The sequence below is a fragment of the Cervus canadensis genome, chromosome 17, assembly GCF_019320065.1.
Source record: "Cervus canadensis isolate Bull #8, Minnesota chromosome 17, ASM1932006v1, whole genome shotgun sequence".
Classification (NCBI taxonomy): domain Eukaryota; kingdom Metazoa; phylum Chordata; class Mammalia; order Artiodactyla; family Cervidae; genus Cervus; species Cervus canadensis.
The window spans coordinates 33,942,803-33,961,219 of record NC_057402.1 but is presented as its reverse complement, the minus strand read 5'-3'; the positions used below and the strand labels follow the sequence as shown (position 1 = coordinate 33,961,219).

General features: G+C 51.5%; 1 protein-coding gene across 5 annotated transcripts in view; it reads right to left on the bottom strand.

Moving 5' to 3' along the window:
- PML (PML nuclear body scaffold) overlaps window positions 1-18,417 on the bottom strand; it is a 52,437-nt gene that overhangs the window by 9,583 nt on the left and 24,437 nt on the right. For 2 of the 5 annotated variants that reach the window (XM_043489790.1, XM_043489793.1), the window contains exons 3-7: window positions 13,205-13,785; window positions 11,430-11,500; window positions 5,306-5,425; window positions 4,637-4,895; window positions 3,260-3,312 (exon numbers count right to left, since the gene is read on the bottom strand). In XM_043489790.1, the coding sequence (XP_043345725.1) occupies window positions 3,260-3,312; window positions 4,637-4,895; window positions 5,306-5,425; window positions 11,430-11,500; window positions 13,205-13,785 (1,084 nt within the window). Of the gene's footprint in view, window positions 1-1,509; window positions 2,712-3,259; window positions 3,313-4,636; window positions 4,896-5,305; window positions 5,426-10,018; window positions 10,896-11,429; window positions 11,501-13,204; window positions 13,786-18,417 lie in introns of those variants that run through there. The other 3 variants (XM_043489791.1, XM_043489794.1, XM_043489795.1) reach the window with 3 other exon arrangements.

The following is an 18,417-nucleotide window of genomic DNA, read 5'->3' as shown; positions in this document are numbered from 1 at the left end:
GATTCTAGAAGGAGATGAGATCCAAGAACCTAAAGCTGAAAGAACAACGTTTAAAAGAACGAAGAGACCTGAAGCGGAGGTGAGGGGGACCAGCCAGAGCCGCAGGAGGAAACCTCTTGAACCCAAGGGAAGCAGAGTCTTGGGGCGTTAGGACTGAAGGTGACCACTGGACTCAGAGGCACCATCTGGAGATGGTGACAGGGCTCACAGGCATGGTGGGGAAGGGCAGGGAACTGGGGCAAGGAAGGAGCACCGAGGGGATTAAGTTTGAAGCACGTAAATGGTATGTGTGGGGGGAATGAATGCAATGGTAGGACTTTCTCCAGGGTGCTTAGTTACAGCCCACAGGAAGTGTTTGAAGATGCAAATGAGGATGGGGAGATGGAGGGAGGTTCCCAAAGGGCAGGAGGGCAGGGCCAGGAAGAGCAGTGAGTCCTAGCAGGGGGGTGGGGGGGGGGTGGCCACCCTCACTATCCTAACAGAAGGGATGGGGAGGGATGTGATGGGGTCAGGTCAGTCATCAGAAAGCAAGATGTGGGCCGCTGCCATGCCACCTGTCCTATGGTCCTCCTAGGGCAGAAGGTGCAGCCACCGGCCAAGAGCAAGGGTGGGGAAGAGGGACCAGAGCTAGGGAAGTAGGGGTGCAGCGAGGCGCCCTGAAGAGCAGGGGGCGGGGCATGCCTAGGCAGGAGGCCAAGGAGCCCAGGAGACAAATCATCTGTAGCTTTCCTCCCCTCAACTTTTCTCCAACAGAGGTTGGCCTCCAGGTGGCAGTGCAGAGCAGGGGACACGACTGCCTCCTTCCAGGGCTGTGTTTGGAGGGCCGGCTACCAGGAGCGGGGCGGTGGGGAGACAGGGCACCAAGATCCTGGTGGAGGACTGGCTGAAACGGTGGACCTTGCTAGCTGGTGGGCGGGAGGTAATGGCAGAAGGAACTGGGAGGGACAGAGCCCTTGTCCTGGAAATAACTGATGGGGAGCTCAAGGAAAAGGAGGCTATGGTCAGTCTGGGCCAGTCTAGAGAAGGAAAGTTCTCAGTGATGCAGTGGTCTGGGGGGAGGAGGCAAGAGGCGTGGGGCTGGCAGCTACTGGGGAATGGGGCAAAGATCCTTGAAACGTCAAGGAGAGGCCAGGCTGGTGGATGTTGGAGTCACCCAGGAAGAAAGCGGGACCTGGGTGAGGAGAGGAAACCTAGGAGGCAGTCTTCCTACATGGTGGGGAGCAGAAGGATGTCTGAGATGAGCTGAGGAAAGTGGGGTTCATCTGGAGAGCCCGAACCTCAAGGGCATGGAGGATGCTGCCAGATAGTAGAACCAAAACAGTCCAGGAGGCACAGAGGGCCTGGACCCCACGTCCCACCTCTGAGGCTCACACAGGGAATGGAGGCAAGAGGGTCACAGCAACCCCACAGGTGAACCGAGTGTCTGTGCAGAGGAGCCAAAGACCGCCAGCTGGGAGGAGGTAGGCCCAGCAGGGAATCTGATGGTCATGGAAGAAGGGTTTGCAAGGGTAATCGTTCAATGAGTGTTTATTGAGCAGCCACACCTGCCAGGGCCTGGGAGCCACGCAGTCCCTGCCCTCATGGGCTTACATCCTGGCAGAGGCCCAGTGGGAAGGCTTGGGCTGGGAGAATGGGGCAGTGGGAGTTGCAAAGGGTGCGAGAAGCTTCGTCTTGGGCAAAGAGACCTGAGGATGTGCGGAACCAGAATATCCTGGCTTGGGAGGCCTTAAGCCTCTTTGTTCAGAGGTCCATGGAGCCATTCATTCCCTGCTTCATTCTGTGACAAGACGTACGGGATGCCAACCTGCCAATCTCCAGGGCTGCAGAGGAGGGAGGTACCTGGGGCTCTCAGAGGCTTGTCTGCGGGGTGTCTGTGCTGGTGGGCGGCCTCTCCAGAGGGTGGGGTGGTAGGAATGCACTTGGAGAGGCCTCCATGGGGACCTGGGCTGGGGGATTCTCCATGGGGGCCCTGCCAGAATCTCCAGAGGAGACCTCTGCTCCAGGAATTTGGGATGCTCTGCCTCCCCCCATTACTCTCCTGTAAAAGGTGTTACGCTGGGAGATCCCAGGGGAGTGAGGAAGGGGAAAGATGTTGAGCCACTGGGACACAGCGGGGAAGGCGTCAAGGGGTCGTGTAGCCAGTCGCAACAGGCGGGGTTGGCCACCGGCCCTTTGGGGGCAGGCGGGATCCTCCTGGGGATTGGCAGGTTGGCTGGGAGGCCCAGTGGTGGCCGGGGTGGTGGCCTGACCCGTGGGGGAAAGCCAAGTCCATGTGTGGGCACCATACGTTTTGAGGGGCAGGTGAAAGGTGCTGGGAGGGCGCAGGGCTCTTTGCACCCCGCGTGACAGGAAGCTGATCCCACGGTGGACGGCGGCTTGCTCCTGGTGACCGGCAGGCTGGCTGGGGCTCTCAGCGTCGGGGACGGCGGCTTGCTGGGCGGGATGGTGGGGAGGCCAAGCCGGGGGGCGGCATGTGCCACGGGACAGACGAGAGGCCCAGAGGGGGCGGGACGCTCCTCGAGCTCTCGGCGGGGGGTGGACGGACGAGGAAGGAGGCAGGACGGCGGTCTCAGTGGGCTCCGCACGCTTTCCAACACAGAACCTCAGACTGAGGGCTGGCAGGGGCCTCAGGGGCCACCCAGTCCAGCCTTCCACTCTAATTCCGATCCCTTTCGCCCCTGGGCAGGCGACAGCCCGGCCTCTATGACCCTCTATGAACAAACATCCGGGGACAGGAGGGTCACAACCCATGCGGCCACTTGTCCCACTGTGGGATGGCTTTAAAGAAAGTACTGCTTATGTGGAGTCACAACGTGCTAGTCTGGGCCCTGCGTGGTGCTGCCCTGCACCCTCACACCCCCACGTGGCCCTGCATCGCTGCCATTAACCGGGGGAACGGGTGCGGGTCCGCCCTCCTCACTGAGACTTAGGAGGCAGAAAATGCATAAGGAAGCTGCAGACACAGGCACTGGCTAGTCCAGAAAAGACACAGGGCTCTGAAGGGAAGCCCTGTCCAGCTCTTCAGAAAGAGTACATGTGATTACTGATGGCTCCTGCCCTGGTACAGCGGGAGGGCCAGGGTGATCCAGGCCACAGCTGGCAATTGGAGACTATCCTCTGGACAGCTTGGGACTCACTGCCTCGCTGATAAATCCCCCGGGCGCAAGGTGAGTCTGAGAGTCACCTGCTGGGGGCTATGCCCCTGGGGACCTGGAATGGGGGGAGGAAGTGTCCTGGGCCGGACTTCTGAACCACTCACCGGGTTTTCAGGATCTGAGTCTTCTGAGCTGCTGATCACCACGACGCGCTCCTCTGAAATGGAGCAAGGGAGATGGGGTTAGGCCCCGGCAGGGCTGCTCGTGAACGGAGCCCAGGGTGTTCTTCTGTGGGAATCCTTGCAGGCCAGTGGGCTGGGCGGGTGACATGTGCCCGGCAAGGGGGCTGTCAACATTCAGCGTGTCGGCCAGTGTGGATCTGCCTGTTTAGTCCCTCAGTTAGGTCTGACTCTTTGCAACCCTGTGGATGTAGCCCGCCAGGCCTCTCTGCCAGTGGAATTCTCCAGGCAAGAATACTGGAGTGGGTTGCTGTGCCTTCCTTCAGGGGACCCCCAATGCAGGGATCGAAGCCACCTCTCTGATGTCTGTCTGTGTTGGCAGGCGGGTTCTTTACCACTGGGCCACCTGGGAAGCCAGGATCTGCCTGTACGGAGGGGTTACTCAAGGTGGCTTTCCATCACTGCCTGCATGTCTTGTCTGTGAAGACTTAATTCAGCTGCTGGCCCTGGAATGATTCAGAACTGACTACCCGTGGAGGGGGTGTGACAAGCACCACCTGGTTTGGAACCTTGGGCCATCCTAAAGCAGCACACTGGTTGTTCCAATCCTCAGCTCCGTGAGCCGAGATGTTTGAGTTAAAAGATATTTTAGGTTTACAAAACCTTCTGATTACCAATAGCATTTGTGAGTAAGGATTCTCCGTTGGGGCTGAGTGTGCGGCCAGGGTCAGGGTTCAGTGTGACCAGGGACAGGGGTCAGCATGGGACCTAGAATGAAAACAAAGCTGGACACTGGGTAAGACAGCTCCAGGAAGAACTGTCTTGAACATTCCAGAATTCTGTGGGTTGACCTCCACTCACATGAAAGGACTCCCTCTCTGGCAGTGGCCATAAAAGATACATTGAACAAGTGAGATACTTTAGGTGGATGGCCTACTTAAAAGAAATTTGGGAACTGATGGGTGTGAACTTTACCAAGTCTTCTCTGAGCATGTGCTAGACACCCACCAGCAAACATTGTTTGGGGAGACCCAGCCTGTGCAGAGGCATGGTCTGGGTTCGAAAAGAGTGTGTCAGGGGAAGGAGCTAAGGAAATGTGTTCCCCAGCCCATCATGCTCCCTACACGGGCATCCCAGCAAAGCATGGGCTAAACCATCCACTCTCGCGCCAGCGCCCCCAACCCAGACAAACCCTGGACTTGCCCTTCCCCGTTTGGTGGCAGCTGAGGGCAAGACACACAGGGAATGCTGCTGGCCTTGGGCTTCCTGGGAAGGGCATCGGGATGCAGAGGAGGGGTCCCACCCAGCCCTGGGAAGACAGGATGCAGGCCTCAGCCTGTGCCGCCCACCCCCACTCCCTACCTGTCTCTGCAGGGTCGCTGGTTTGATGGTTGCTGTCAGGCAGCGAGAGCTCATCTCTTATGATGGGGCTCTTGGGGCTGGGGGGCCCATCCAGGTGGGGTGGCGAGACTGCCCTGGAGGTGCTGGGCCTGGGCTGCTCAGGGGAGCTCCGAGCCAACCTAGACTCTTCCCCCTCCTCAGACTCCATCTTGATGACCTTCCGGGGGCACTCGGTCTGGCAGGCCTTCCTCTTCTGCGGGGTGGCCGTGTTGGTGACCTCCTGTGCAGTGGGGTGTCACAGGGCGGGGTCAGGAGCCTCCAGGGCACCAGGGCAGTGGGCAGAGACCCAGACCTGAGTTGTAGGACTCAGTTCCCCGCCCCATGCCTTTTGCTCCTGCTCTCCCCTTTGCTATCTGCCATGCAGATCACACCTCTCTACACAGAGGCCCTCCCAGGTCAGCAGGCACACTGGCCCTGCTGGTGACCACTGACCACCCATCTCTGCTGGCTTCTGACTGCCCTGGGAGGGGCTCCTGCTTGGAGGGGAGCTTCCCGACACGGCCACCAAGAGCTGGGAGGGCGCAGAGTAAGTGCCTATTGAGGTCTGGGTTCTCACTTCCATTCCACCTCTTACCACCGAGTGGGATCTGGGGCTTGGGAAGGGGAGGTGAGGGCTGGGGAACATCTTACTTCTCTGCGGGAGGGGTCTTGGATGGAGAAGGCGTACACTGGCACAGGGTGTGCCCCTGGCACCGGCTGTACCACGGCCAGTCCCGCGGCTTGCTCCTGGTCCCTCTGCACCTCCTCTGGCTGCAAAGTTGGGAAACAGAAGTAGTCAGAAACGACCAGGCAGGGGACTTCCCTGGTGCTCCAGTGGCTAAGTCCCTGCACTCCCAGTGCAGGGGGCTCAGGTTTGATCCCTGGTCAGGGAACTAGATCTCACATGCTGAAACTAAAGAGCGCCTGTGCCTCAACTAAGATCCAGTGTAGCCAAATAAATAAATATTAAAGAAAGAAAGAAAGAAAATGACCAGGCGGTAGGACCAGCCAGGTCCCCTGGCTTGGGGTCAGCTCAGTCTCCAAGGCCTCACCCAGACATAAGAGCTGGCTCCTGGTCCAATACTGAGAGCCTAATGGGGACCAGGAGTCTTCCTTGCAGCCTCCATGACTTCACCCCCTGGCAACCCCGAGTTGCTGGCACCCCAGGGACCACATCAATGCCTGTGCATCCTAATGGTGTCAGAGATGACCTCAGGGATCACACTACCCAACAACTCAAGGCTTGCTTGACAAGTAGGCCCAGCCTAGACAACTCCGGGGCTTCCCCAGTGGCTCAGATGGTAAAGAATCCACTTGCAATGTGGGAGACCTGGGTTCAATCCTTGGGTTGGGATGATCCCCTGGAAGAGGGCATAGCAACCCACTCCAGTATTCTTGCCTGGAGAATCCTCATGGACAGAGGAGCCTGGCGGGCTACAGTCCTTGGCGTTGCAGAGTCAGACATGACTCAGCGACAAAGCGCAGACCAGCACAAACAACTCTAGGGACAAAGTGGTGCTGGTGGTCCCTACTAATGGTAGTAGCTCCTCTCTAGCTGCAAATTCATAATAGGGAGGGATCCTTCCATGGAGCTGACATTGCCCCCCGCCCCATCACCTGTTCACAATAGCCTAGAGGTGGAAGCAGCCCAAATGTCAATGGATGAAGAGATAAAATATAGGGTAGCCATTCAGGAGAATGCTATTCAGCCATAGAAAGGAATGACGTTCTGACCACACAAGGTGGATGAACCTTGAACATATCATGCTAAGTGGACAGCTAGCCACAGAAGAATGCATACTCTATGATTCCATTTATACGAAGTAGCCAGAAGTGCCAACTGCACAATGACAGCAGACTGGGGGTCGCCAAGGGTTGGGGGAGGGAAGTGAGGAGTGACTGCTCCATGGATATGGGCTTTCCTTTTGGGGAAATGAAAGTACAGGAACTATCGTCTGGGACACTTATACCAGACTGTGAGCGCACTAAATGTCACTGGATGGTACATTTTAAAATAGTTAAAATGGTGAGTTTTCTCATGTGAATTTTACAATGAAATTACAGTTTTAAAAAAAGGAGGTGGTGCTATATTATATATTATTTTATATATATATATATATATATATATTATATTATTGCCCATCTACAGAGAAGGAAACCAAGGCACAGAGAGGTGAAGTGATTTCCTAAGGTCATATACCTAATAAGGGCCTGGACCCGGGGCCTGAAACTAGTGTTATTTTTAATTTTTAAAAAATTTGTTTATTTTTGGCTGCATTGGATCTTCATTGCTTTGTGCGGGCTTTCTCTAGTTGCGGCAAGAGGGGGTTACTCTCCAGTTGCGGGGTGAGGGCTTCTCTTTTGTGGAGCACAGGCTCTAGGCGCATGGGCTTAGTTGCTCTGCGGCATGTGGAATCTTCCTGAACCAGGGATTGAACCCACGTCCCCTGCACCGGTAGGCAGATTCTTATCCACTGCGCCACCAGGGAAGTCCAAATCCAGTGCTTCTGAAATGCAAGTTCCCTTTCTAAAGCGCCTGAGTACGCTCCCTTTTCTTCACTCACTGTCTCCTTTATGTCCCTCTGCACCATCTTTCCCTGTCGTGGGAAACTCAAGAGTAAGCTGGAGCTTTTGCTGAAACTGTGTTTGTGATGTGGCGAGCATCCCTCTGCAATGAGAGGCCCAGATTCCGGTGCTCAGGCCAGGGGCCCCGGCCTGCCCCTCCTGCCTCCAATCCTGACCCCTTGGCGCCTCACACTCCCTATGCACTCGGCGGATGAGGGTCCATCCAGAGCCCGAGGTCCATCCACACAGCAGGAGGGGGCTCTTGGCTCAGCTGAGCTGCGTCAGAAAACCCAGGCACTGGGCTGTAAGAGGGTGAGGTCAGGAATGTGCCTTCCTCATGGGGACAGGCTCTGTCCGCTCCCGTGTGGCGGGGCACGTGGTCAGGCCCACCCTCGCAGGGTGAACGGCAGGGCTGACCTGGCCAAGCCTGGGCAGGGGAAGGCAGGGAAGCCCGGCAGGACAGGCCGTGTGCTGGGGACCAGGACCCCGAGGCGGGGCTCTTCTTGATGTCAAGTGCATTCATGTCAAATGTGGGTTCCCAAATCATGGACTATCATGGACTGATTTCCTCCCCTCCTTCCCGGGTTTCTTTTCCTCAACATCTTCACAAAAAGAGAGGAGAGCTGTCTCTCTGAATCAGAGAGCAGACCTGTTTGGGGTGGGGGGCGGGTTGTGTGGGAGGAGAGGATAATCTGGCAGGTCATTTTCTCCCAGGCCTCTTGGAAAAATATATAATCTCCAGGGTACTCTGGGTGCCAGTGTTTTACAAATTACAGTCGTGACCCGTGAGTGGGTCACGGAAGCAAAGTCATGACTAGCATTTTGTGTATTACATAGAATACTACAGAACAGAAAAATCTTAAGAGTACATTCCACATTTATAAGTGTAATTTATTGCACAAAACTTCTGTTTTAGCTATAGGTATGTGCATGTGTATACACCAGTAGGTTAGATGTAAAATATATCTTTTACAGTGGGTGGTGGTCAAAAACTTTAAACCACTCCACAGTCTTTAAGATGGCCACTACTTTTAAAAAAAGTGTGAATGAGAATGTGGAGAACTGGAACCGCTGTGGACTGTTGGTGCACCAGTACAGTGCAGCCACTAAGGAAAATTTTACGGTGATTCCTCAAAAATTAAAAACAGAATTACTATACGAATCAGCAATTCCACTTCCAGGCAAATTTATGTTATATGTATTTGATCACCATTAAAAATGAAAGAGTGGGGACTTTACTGGTGGTCCAGTGGTTAAGAATCTGCCTTCTAATGCAGGGGACCTGGGTTCGATCTCTGGTCCAGAAAGAGTCCATATGCTGAGGGGCGACTAAGGTCGTGTGCCACAACTACTGAGCTTGCGTTCTAAGAGCCTGTGCTCTGCAACAAGAGAAGCCACACAATGAGAAGTGTGCACACCGCAACTAGAGAGTAGCCCCACCTGTGGCAACTAGAAAAAGCTCAAGTGAGCATGAAGACCCAGTGCAGCCAAAAAATAAATAAATTTTTTTAAAAAATGAAAAGAGTTGGAAAGGTCTTGGTCTGCTCGTCTGTGTGTGTCTCTGAAAACTGCTGGCATGCAACAGAACCTCTTTCCATGTGGGCTGTGAACTCTCCAAAGACAGAGCTGGGCTCCTCTCAGCCTCTGCCCATCTTTCCTGACACCCCCTACCCATGTTAATGAAGCAGGGACACACACGAGGGCTCAGTAAAGAAAAAAAATCATCATGACTGATTCATAGTTATTTTACAGTTTTAAAACAATTTATTTTTTCCATTAAAGTATTGTGACATCATTACAGAAAGAACCAAGGGAGACAGAGGAAGGACAATGTCCGAGGTGCCGTCCTACCCAAGCGCTCCTAGTTAATTACACCAGTTGGTATTTATCATCCTCTCCACCTAGGCACGGGGTGGGGATGAAACTAAACCAGCGGTTTCAAGAGGGATGCGTGTTGGTGCTGGAAGCCCAGTTCCTGCCTCCTAAGGCAGGAATGTGGGTCCGAGCGGTACTTCTCTCCTGGCACAGTCAGACCACGCCTGTCTCCCTCAAGCAGCCGCACCTGTCCTTTGCACTCATGGTGTATGACCCACTTCCATTCCCCAGCTCCATCCACCCGCACCCCCAAGCCTATTACCAAAGTGAAAGCAAGAGAGTCTGCACAGAGCATTCTTCTGATGCTCCAAGTTCAACCTGCTTAGTAGCTGGCAGCAACGGGGCACAAGACAAGGCCCAGAAAAACACCTAGACCGTCTTCACACAAGACAACAACACAGGCTCTCTTGCTGTTCATTAACTAACGACTGGCACCTGGAAGCCAGTGCAGTCTGTGGCCCTGGGGCACTTGTCACCACCACTCATAATTTCTTTGAAGACATTTTATCATTCTAGCATTGTCTATCATATCAAAATAACCTAAAAGCCAAGGAACTGGCTAAACAAATCACACTACACCTATTTTAGCAGAGACGACTATGCAGATATAAAAAGGCGTCAGGCAGCTCCCTGCCTACTGATGAGATAAGAATTCCCCAACAGGATTGTGCCCTAGGCATGATATATATGCGGCACTGTGCTACCTTTGTCCAAAAAAAAAAAAAAAAAAAAGCAAATATATAGTCATATTTCCTTGTAACTACATAAAGAAATTCTGGAAGGATATAAGCCACCAGGGAAGCCCAGGAAATTAATAAAGATAGATATGTAGGTAGGCCTTCGCTGGTGGCTCAGTGGTAAAGAATCAGCCTCTCAATGCAGGAGATGCAGGCTTGGTCCCTGGGTTGGGAAGATTCCCTGGAGAAGGAAATGACAACCCACTCTAGTATTCTTGCCTGGGAAATCTCATGGACAGAGGAGCCTGGCAGGCTACAGTTTATGGGGTTGCAAGAGTCGGACACAACTCAGTGACTAAACAACAACAGTATGGGTGTAAACACTGGTCAGATGGGGGACAATGTGGGAGGGAGACATTATCACTTTCTATGCTTTTATGACAATTTCTGACCATGTGATTGTATTACTTGCCCTAAATATCCAGAATTAAATGTCCTTTTAAAATTTTATATGTGTGTATATGGGAATGCAGTACCCAAGACAGTTGGGAACTGGCTTCAAGTCCTGCCCTCAGCATCAGCATGCTGTGTGGCCTTGGGTTAAGTCACACCCTCTCTTGGGGTCTTAGCTTCATTTTCTATACAAGAGCAGGTCAGACTCCAAGATTTCTCCTAACTCTAAAGCTCTCAGGTCCTAAGTTCTGCCTCCTATGGGAAGCCTCTTCTAATTGCCTCAACCTACAACAATCTCTGTCTCCTACGAGAGAGATTAGCCACGGCAAAGCTGGCAAGGCTGACTGCCCTCACCAGAAGACCTGCTTTCCATGGACGACCAGTCAATCCTGGGCCCAGCTCCTTGACAGGCACACACACCTGGATGACGAGGATGGGGAGCAGACCAGGTGCCTGATCCAGGGAGGAACTGAAAAAGCTTATCCTGGGAGAGAGGAGAAATGCATGCACGTAGCCAAGAGGACAGGTTAACAGGATGCCACTGCATTTGCACCCACGGATGAGCCCTAAGAGCACTGCAGAGATGGGAGTGGCTCAAGCCTCAAGAACGAGCAAGCTTCCTGTCCCTGGAGGTATGTGCATGACGGCTGGACAGTCGCAGGTCAGCGGTGCTGCAGAGGGAATGACCACATGAGAGGGAGTGCGGGCGCTTTCCAACCCTGAATACTATGGCTCTTAGGACTGTGATGGCCCTGAAATCACATCGATGGAACCCAGGCTGCCACGATCACTGTCTGACTCCTGGCCTCATTCTCCATTCCTCTCCAGAACCATATGTGGGGGAAGGGCCACATATGTGGAGTGGGGCACACAGAAGGGAGGGACATCTGCCAGGTCTATCAAGGGCCTGCCTGCCAGGGACCACTCCTTTATCTCCTGTCCACCCCTGGGCCTAATGCCTCCTGGACACATCAAGACCTACTATGGCACTTAGGAGCCCAGAGCCAGCCAGCCCTTCCTCCGCCCCCTCCCACTGAAGGCTCAGTCCAGGCCCTTGCTGTCATTCTCTCGGGTGCTCTCTCTCCCCTGTTTCCTGCAGACATAGGGGCAGCAAGACTCAGGTTCCTTCCCGATGGAGGGGAACTCCCAGCCCGCCCGGCCTGCGGGATGGACCACCTCCCCTTCAAACCTCAAGTCCATCTCACCGGGTCAGCGCTACAAGTGTCTCTGGGAGTGCTGGCAGCTTCTGGGCTGGCTCTCCTGGATAGAGCTGCATCTGGAGAACACAAAGAAAGTCACGGGCAAGTCAGAGACGTTCCTGGTGAGGCATCCTGTCTGAGGACAGGGACAAAGCAAACATCCCTGTTGCTTTTCCTGGAGACCCATTTTCCAGGGCCTCTGGCAGCTCCATGGAGTGGCTGTAGTTGGGAAGAAAGCTCCCTGATTGCAGTGGGCATGAACTCACCTAGAAGGAAGAGAGGCGTGGCATGGGAGAGTGCTTGCCTTTGGCTCCAGACCCCAAGCACAGCTCTCTCTCCAACTTGGGGCCGCCACCAAGGCAAAGCACGGACAATCCTTAACAGCGTTACTGCTCACTGATTTCTCTGCACAGTGAGAGCTCCATGACACTCTTCTGATTTGTGGCCTGTGTTTATTAAATCTAAATCCTCATGCTGGAAGATAAAATAACTCCTTTCTCTGCCACCACCGAGGCAAGCTGTTTAAACTCTATGGAGGTCATGTCCTGTACATGCAGTAATAGTCACCACCCAGGTGGAGAAGGCGCATGTCCACGCTAGGACTGCATTTTGATGAATCCACATTCACTAGCTCTGAGGGCAGGAGTGAGCAGGTCTCCATCACTGCCATCTGCCCAAGAACCTTCAGATTCCAAGGCTTCCCTCCCCTTTCTCAGTGAAAGGGCATCCTCACACCAGAACCGGAGATTTAGTCAAAGAGCCATTTCAGCCTCCCTACCCTGGAGGCCCTCCTGAGTGGCCCCTGTGTCTCTTGGAAGCCTCCCTGCTGCCTCCAGTGCCTAGAGAGCTGCTATAACTCCTGGATTTGGGCTGCAGAGCCAAGCCCTGTCTCATTCTCCAGCCACATGATGTGCCCCGACATTGTCTCCCAGTTGGACTGGACAACTCCAGGTCAGAAACTGGTCCTGTCTTCCCACTTCCCTAGTGCCCAATACCAGGCAGGGCCCACAAAGGTAGGCAGCTAGTCCAGATGGCAGGCCATCCGAGGGGCAAAAGATCTCCTCCACTGAGCCCTAGCCTGGTTTTGGGTAAGCACCCAACCAGGGGATGGGGGTGGGGGGTAGGAGCGGTGGTGGTGGTGGAGGTTCTCAGCCCCACCCAAACCTCACGTTCCTGTTGAGTTCTCTGTTGCTGGACACGGGGGGCTTATGAGAACCTCTTGAAGCGGTTGGCCCCTCTGGGGCTAAAACGATACAGGGTATGGTTCTCAGCTTTATAGTTTTTTAAGTCCCTTGAGGGGCTTCCCCAAGTGGCTCAAGCGTAAGAATCTGCCTGCAATGCAGGATACCAGGGTTCAATCCCTGGGTCGGGAAGATTCCCTAGAGAAGGAATTGGCAACCTAATCCACTCCCTTTTGCCTGGAGAATTCCATGGACAGAGGAGCCTGGCGGGCTACAGTTCATGGGATCGCAGAGTTGGACACAACTGAGTGACTTTCACTTTCAACTTCCTTGAGGGTCACAAGATCACAACTAATAGTTAGGGTCTTGTATATCAGTCAGACGTGACCCTTCTGGGTGGCTGCAGGCTTCCGCTCCCCCAGACTTATCCTGCGCTCTGTAACCTATGATGTGATCAAACCCAAGAGACTTAATAAAACCCCACAGTTTCCTCTTGGGTCACACCGGGCTGATCTTTTCCACCCGCCTTTCCCCAGGGGCAGCGGCAGGCCCAAGCCCTCACAGGGTAAACAGGCCAGCCATGAGGTGATGGTGGCTTACCTGTACTCTGGGTGATGCAAGAGAGGAGGTCCTGCAGGCGCATCCTGAATGTGTCGAAGCCGTCTGTGTGTACCGTGGCTCGCGGGCTCTGGGGCTCCTCCTGGCGCAGCTGGTGGAGTGCCTTGCGCAGGAAGTCATGCATGTCCAGCACCTCCTGGTCCGAGGCATACAGTTTCATCCTCTGCACCAGCACGCTGCCCATACGGATCCGCTGTAGCACGGCGTCCAGCCGGCCCAGCTGGCCCGCTATCTCTTCGTAGTCGCGCTGGTACCGCGCACCCACGCCTTCCAGCAGCTCACGCTCCAGCTCGAGCACGTGCGCGACCACCTCGCGCACGCGCTCTCGGATGAACTCCTCGGTGTCGGCGCGGACCCGGCCCAGCTGGGTGATGGCGGAGCGCATCTGCGCCTGCGCTGCCGCAAAGGCGCGGTCCTGCTCCTGCAGGTCCTGGGTCATGGTGTCCAGCTCGTCCTGCCGCTGCTGGATCTCCGTGCTGATGTCGCATTTGAGCTCGCTGTGGTCCCTGTCCAGGAGCGCGCACGAGCAGCACAGGGGCTTGGAGCAGCCCCGGCAGTAGATGCTGCGGACAGAGAAGGTTGGCCTGAGTTAGGGCATTCCTGCTTTCTTTTTCTCTTTAAATATTCTTTATTAAATGCCTCTTCAAAAAAGTTGCAAAACTTTGAATCCTGGTATGTTTCTAAGTCTGTGCTTTTCTCAGTTCAGTGTTTCTGGTTATGGTGATAGTATCCAAACTACCAATAAAACTTACTGGAACATAAAAAAGTTACTAAAGTAGTAATAGCTAGCCTCCATCCATAAAATACTGTATATTAACACATATATATGTAATTTAGGAAGACAGTAACAAAGATCCTACATGCAGGGCAGCAAAGGAGACACAGATGTGAAGAACAGACTTTTGGACTCCATGGGAGAAGGCGAGGGTGGGATGATTTGAGAGAATAGCTTTGAAATACGTACATTCCCATATGTAAAATAGATGACCAATGCAAGTTCAATGCGTGAAGCAGGGTACCCAAAGCTAGTGCTCTGGGAAAACCCAAGGGACAGGGTGGGGAGGGAGGTGGGAGGGGGTTTCAGGATGTGGGGACACATGTATACCCATAGCTGATTCATATCGATGTATGGCAAAAACCATCACAATATTGTAAAGTAATTATCCTCCAATTAAATAATTTTTTTTAAAGCAGAGTTAATCATCATCAGAAGCACCCCAGCACTTCTGAATTTCTTTTCTCTACCTCGGAGACAACCAGGCGAGCATCCTGGGTGCATCCTTCACACCTCTGGCTCTTCAAACCACTTCACATAAATATTCACACTCTTCTGCTGCTAGCAGAATTCTAAGGACTTGATACATTTCATCCCATTTAATCCTCAGTAGAGTTTTTTAAGAGAGAATTATTATTATCCTTACTTCACAGATAGAAGAAAACAAGATGTTCAGAGCTTAAATAACTAACTCATACCTACAACAATTTTGGGCAGGTTGATGTTAAAAAAAAAAAATCAGATCATGCTAAACGATTATTTTGTAACTTCCTCCTCTTCAACTTTTGTCCAAGACACTCCTCATCTAGGGCTACAAGCATAATCTTCAGTTCAGTTCAGTCATTCAGTTGCGGCCAACTCCATGAACCACAGCACGCCAGGCCTCCCTGTCCATCACCAACTTCCGGAGTCCACCCAAACCCATGTCCATTGAGTTGGTGATGCCATCCAACCATCTCATCCTCTGTTGTCCCCTTCTGCTCCTGCCCTCTATCTTTCCCAGCATCAGGGTCTTTTCAAATGAGTCAGCTCTTCACATCAGGTGGCCAAAGTACTGGAGTTTCAGCTTCAACATCAGTCCTACCAAAGAACACCCAGGACTGGTCTCCTTTAGGATGGACTAATGTATTCTTTAATAGCTCTATTACATTCCAGATGGACCACATTGACTCAGTCATCCTATTAATAATGCATTGGACCAGTTTACTGGAAGACAATTTTTCCATGGGGTGGGTGGGAGGGGTGTGTGCAGGGGAGGGGGGATGGGTTGGGGGAGGGGTGGCAAGGGGTGGTTCAGGCAGTAATGAGAGCAATGTGCAGCAGCAGATGAAGCCTTCTTCGCTCCTCGCCAGTTCCTAACAGGTTTCTGGCCGGTATGGGTCTGCAGCACAGGGTGTTGCAAAACCCTGTGTTAACGGGCATACCAATGATTTCCTGCTTGTGCATTTCCCCCCCAATATGGGCAAGGCTTTATGTAGCCTAATGCATAGATCCTTTGCTTCTATGAAATATACTACAAAATAATAGAATTGCTAGGTCAAAGAGAATGTATATTTTTATTTATTTAATATATTTTAGCCAGCAGACACTTCCACAGTATTTACTATGTGTCAAGACACTTATAAACATTTCACAAATATCAACTCACAATTCTGCCAAGAGAATGCACTGGTCATAGCAAACACCCTCTTCCAACAACACAAGAGAAGACTCTACACATGGACATCACCAGATGGTCGACACTGAAATCAGACTGATTATATTCTTTGCAGCCAAAGATGAAGAAGCTCTATACAGTCAGCAAAAACAAGACTGGGAGCTGACTGTGGCTTGGATCATGAACTCCTTATTGCCAAATTCAGATTAAAATTGAAGAAAATAGAGAAAACCACTAGACCATTTAGGTATGACCCAAATCAAATCCCTTATGACTATACAGTGTAAGTGAGAAATAGATTTAAGGGACTAGATCTGATGGACAGAGTGCCTGATGAACTATTGATGGAGGTTCATGACATTGTACAGGAGACAGGAATCAAGACCATCCCCAAGAAAAAGAAATGCAAAAAAGCAAAATGGCTGCCTGAGGAGGCCTTACAAATAGCTGTGAAAAGAAGGGAAGCGGGAAGCGGGAAGCGAAAAGCAAAGGAGAAAAGGAAAGATATTCCCATTTGAATGCAGAGTTCCAAAGAATAGCAAGGAGAGATAAGAAAGCCTTCCTCAGTGATCAGGTGCAAAGAAATAGAGGAAAACAATAGAATGGGAAAGACTAGAGATCTCTTCAAGAAAATTAGAGATACCAAGGGAACATTTCATGCAAAGATGGGCTCAATAAAGGACAGAAATGGTAGGGACCTAACAGAAACAGAAGATATTAAGAAGAGGTGGCAAGAATACACAGAAGAACTGTACAAAAAAGATCTTCACGACCCAGATAATCACAATAGTGTGATTGCTCACCTAGAGCCAGACATCCTGGAATGTGAAGTCAAGTGGGCCTTAGGAACCATCACTATGAACAAAGGTAATGGAGGTGATGGAATTCCAGTTGAGCTATTTAAAATCCTGAAAGATGACGCTGTGAAAGTTCTGCACTCAATATGCCAGCAAATTTAGAAAACTCAGCAGTGGCCACAGGACTGGAAAAGGTCAGTTTTCACTCCAATTCCAAAGAAAGGCAATGCCAAAGAATGCTCAAACTAAGCACAACTGCACTCATCTCACACACCAGTAAAGTAACGCTCAAAATTCTTCAATCCAGGCTTCAGCAATACGTGAACCGAGAACTTCCAGCTGTACAAGCTGGTTTTAGAAAAGGCAGAGGAACCAGAGATCAAATTGCCAACATCCACTGGATCATTGAAAAAGCAAGAGAGTTCCAGAAAAACATCTATTTCTGCTTTATTGACTATGCCAAAGCCTTCGACTGTGTGGATCACAATAAACTGTGGAAAATTCTGAAAGAGATGGGACTACCAGACCACCTGACCTGCCTCTTGAGAAACCTGTATGCAGGTCAGGAAGCAACAGTTAGAACTGGACATGAAACAACAGACTGGTTCCAAATAGGAAAAGGAGTACGTCAAGGCTGTATATTCTCACCCTGCTTATTTAACTTATATGTGGAGTACATCATGAGAAACGCTGGGCTGGAGGAAGCACAAACTGGAATCAAGATTGCCGGGAGAAATATCAATAACCCCAGATATGCAGATGACACCACCTTTATGGCAGAAAGTGAAGAAGAACTAAAGAGCCTCTTGATGAAAGTGAAAGAGAAGAGCGAAAAAGTTGGCTTAAAGCCCAACATTCAGAAAACTAAGATCAAGGCATCTGGTCCCATCACTCCATAGCAAATAGATGGGGAAAGAGTGGAAGCAGTGTCAAACTTTATTTTTGGGGGCTCCAAAATCACTTCAGATGGTGAGTGCAGCCATGAAATTAAAAGACTCTTTCTCCTTAGAAGGTAAGTTATGACCAACCTAGACAGCATATTAAAAAGCATAGACATTGCTTTGCCAACAAAGGTCCGTCTAGTCAAGGCTATGGTTTTTCCAGTGGTCATGTATAGATGTGAGAGTTGGACAATAAAGAAAGCTGAGTGCCGAAGAATTGATGCTTTTGAACTGTGGTGTTAGAGAAGACTCTTGAGAGTCCCTTGGACTGCAAGGAGATCCAACCAGTCCACCTTACAGGAGATCAGTCTTAGGTGTTCATTGGAAGGACTGATGTTGAAGCTGAAACTCCAATACTTTGGCCACCTGATGCGAAGAGCTGACTCATTTGAAAAGACCCTGATGCGGGGAAAGATTGAGGGCAGGAGGAGAAGAGGACGACAGAGGATGAGATAGTTGGTTCATGGGGTTGCAAAGAGTCAGAGACGACTGAGCGACTGAACTGAACTGAATCCTTATAACAATCCTGTGGAGTGGGAATTATCATTGCTCCCATTTTAAGGATGGAGAAACTAAGCATGAGGTACAATAACTTGTTCAAGGTCACACAATTAGAAAGTGATGAGTCCAGAAGCAAATTGTAGTAGGCAGAATAATGGTGTGCATTCAAGTACTAATTCCTGGAACCTGAATATGACACCTCACATGGCAAGAAGGGTTTCCCTGATAGCACAGTTGGTAAAGAATCCGCCTGCAAGGCAGGAGACCCCAGTTCAATTCCTGGGTTGGGAAGAACCGCTGGAGAAAGGATGGGCTACCCACTCTAGTATTCTGGCCTGCAGAATTCCATGGACTGTATAGGCCATGGGATCGCAAAGAGTTGGACTTGACTGAGCCACTTTCACTTCACTTCATTTCACATGGCAAAAAGGACTTGATAGGTGTGATTACATTAAGGATCTTGAGATGGGAAGATTATCTTGGATTATCTGGGTGGGCCCAATGTAATCACAGGAGACCTCAGA